At 38.6% G+C, this 2,536-nt stretch overlaps 1 protein-coding gene across 1 annotated transcript in view; it reads left to right on the plus strand.

The window, feature by feature from the left end:
* Positions 1 to 736, plus strand: part of LOC103608989 (ribosome biogenesis protein BMS1 homolog) — a gene marked incomplete at its 5' end in the record, with an annotated part of 22,364 nt that extends 21,628 nt beyond the window's left edge. The window contains one exon of the mRNA XM_008593369.1: positions 188 to 736. Within this exon, the coding sequence (XP_008591591.1) occupies positions 188 to 418 (231 nt within the window). The remainder of the gene's footprint in view (positions 1 to 187) is intronic.
* Positions 737 to 2,536: the final 1,800 nt, after the last annotated feature.

Below are 2,536 nucleotides of genomic sequence, written 5' to 3' on the forward strand. Positions count from 1 at the left end.
TATCTCCATGTGAATTATGATTTCCTAGTTCAGGATGAATTTTCACTAGGTGAATATTTATTTGGAGCATGGATCGATTGTAGTTTAGATAACATCATTTGAGGTGTTTACACCCCTAAAGTGTAGAATGCAAGTGTGCTGTAGCTGTGAGAACATTCCGCTGCTCACTGGGTTTTGTCCTTGTCAGATCCTTGCGCTGCTGGATGCTCTGAGTACAGTGCACAGTGAGAAGATGAAGAAGGCCAAGAAGCAGCGGCATCTGCACAATAAAGAGCACCTCAAAGTGAAGCAGAAGGAGGAGGAGGAGAGGCTGAAGCGACAGAAGGACCTCAGGAAGAAGCTCTTCCGAATTCAGGGTCAGAAGGAAAGAAGAAATCAAAAGTCCAGTCTGAAGGGAGCTGAGGAGCAATTGAAGTGAGCCTTTAGAATGGAGGGACTGTCCTTTGGATCTGCAGAGATGAATGGTTTCAAATATCGTAGTACTTGTAAGTAACAAGTCAGGGGACGAGAGCCCAAGAGGGACCTCTTTATTGAATGCATCACCCATATGATGCCTTCAACAGGAGAAATGGGGAAGACTGTGCTGCTAAGACACATGTTCATTCTCAGCATCCTAGTGGTGTAGAGATTTAAAGCAGTGGAATTTATGGTTATGTGGATTCTCTCACTTTCCTCTACCTGTCTCAGTTTAATTATTTTGTGCTACAAAAATATCATTAAAATATTTTCCTGTTAATTTTGGCTTAGTAGTTTTAATTAGGGATATATGCCTGACATTTGATTGTGGATAATTGCTTATACTACCACCTTCGTGATGAGTCTTCCAGAAGGGAAAAAAATATTAACTCGAACCCTCATCTTTAATATTAAATTTTAGAGAAGGGTATGTAGTTGTTTTCATGATTTTTTTGTCTGTTGTTGTATACTTTGATCACTGACCCTAATGGACATTTTATATCTTATTACATATTTTATACATATTAGTGTAATAGCTAGGTAACTGTCAATAATTTCTTAAGGCTTTAAACCGAGAGATTGCAGTCTTAGGTACATATAGGGACCAAAAAAATAGTATATATTAATGAAGTAGGCTTCTTGTAATGTGCTCATGTATTACACTCACATGCTCTTTTAAAATTGAACTTTTTATTATTGTAATCATTTGTATATTATTTTATATATAATGTATATATGATTATATGTTGAGGTAATCATAGATTCACATACAGTAGTACACTTTGCCCACTTTCCCCCAATGGTAACATTTTAGAAATATCACAATCAGGATATTGATATTGATACAATCCACTGATAACATCAGATTTCCCAAATTTCACTTATACTTGTAGGCATGTGTGTAAAAATATGGAACACTTCATGAATTTGCATGTCATTTTTGCACAGGGGCCNACAGTAGTACACTTTGCCCACTTTCCCCCAATGGTAACATTTTAGAAATATCACAATCAGGGTATTGATATTGATACAATCCACTGATAATATCAGATTTCCCAAGTTTCACTTATACTTGTGGGCATGTGTGTAAAAATATGGAACACTTCATGAATTTGCATGTCATTTTTGCACAGGGGCCTTGCTAATCTTCTATGTATTATTCCAATTTTAGTATGTGTGCTGCCAATGTGAGTACCATGTTACCTTTTAAAACATTGTATAGGCCAAAGGAAATTCTCCTGAGGCCCACCCATGGGTTTTCTGGCAAGATTGTATATAGTTGGCATAGTCTGGAAGGCTTTATAAAAGCCTAAAACTGTCAGCGGGCAAGCGCCTTGGCCTTGGACTTTATAAGAAGTACTGGGGAGGCGAGAATCCTGCCAGGTCTGGGTCTCCCTGGGAAGTGACAGTTGGAACATGCTGAGCAACTCTGGGTATAAACCTTCCTCTATTCTTCAGGAAAAATTAAGAATATCAGCATCCAATATGCTGATAGGTCTGGGGACTGATGCATAATAAACCCATAATATTATAAAATAATGTAAAGCTAATTTCTATTATGTTATATAATTTCTAATTGATACATTTTAGCATCTTGTGAGAAGTGTCTGTGCTGCAAGGAAAAGGCCCTGCTGACTTCCTTGCAGGTGAGAGACTCCAAGCCCTTCCACTGTCTTTCTTTTGCTGTGTTAAATTTTATCTCACTCCCTTACACTTTGGGAATGTTACAGTGGGGTTGCAGCTTCCGCACTTGTCACTGAGAGCCGACCTCAGTCCTCGGCATTGGGCAGTAAGCCTGAAGCAGCCCTTCCCACCATTTTCTCCTGAGAATATATGTTGCTTCCCCCCAATTTTAAAACATGAAACTATAATTCAACTAAAAATATGCGAGGCACTGTAAGNTATTTGTGCAGTATCTTTGTTTCAGTACCGGCCTATACTGCACAATGATTCACTTAGGGTAGACAGCATAGTTTTGTACCTATTGGTCCACCACTTTTCCTCCTGGCCCCCCTGAACTCTGGTACCATTATTCTACTTCCTACTTCTATGAGAACTGCTGCTTTTTTTTTTTTCTCTT

This window comes from Galeopterus variegatus, unplaced genomic scaffold (assembly GCF_000696425.1).
Source record: "Galeopterus variegatus unplaced genomic scaffold, G_variegatus-3.0.2 Scaffold9052, whole genome shotgun sequence".
In the NCBI taxonomy this organism is placed as follows: Eukaryota; Metazoa; Chordata; class Mammalia; order Dermoptera; family Cynocephalidae; genus Galeopterus; species Galeopterus variegatus.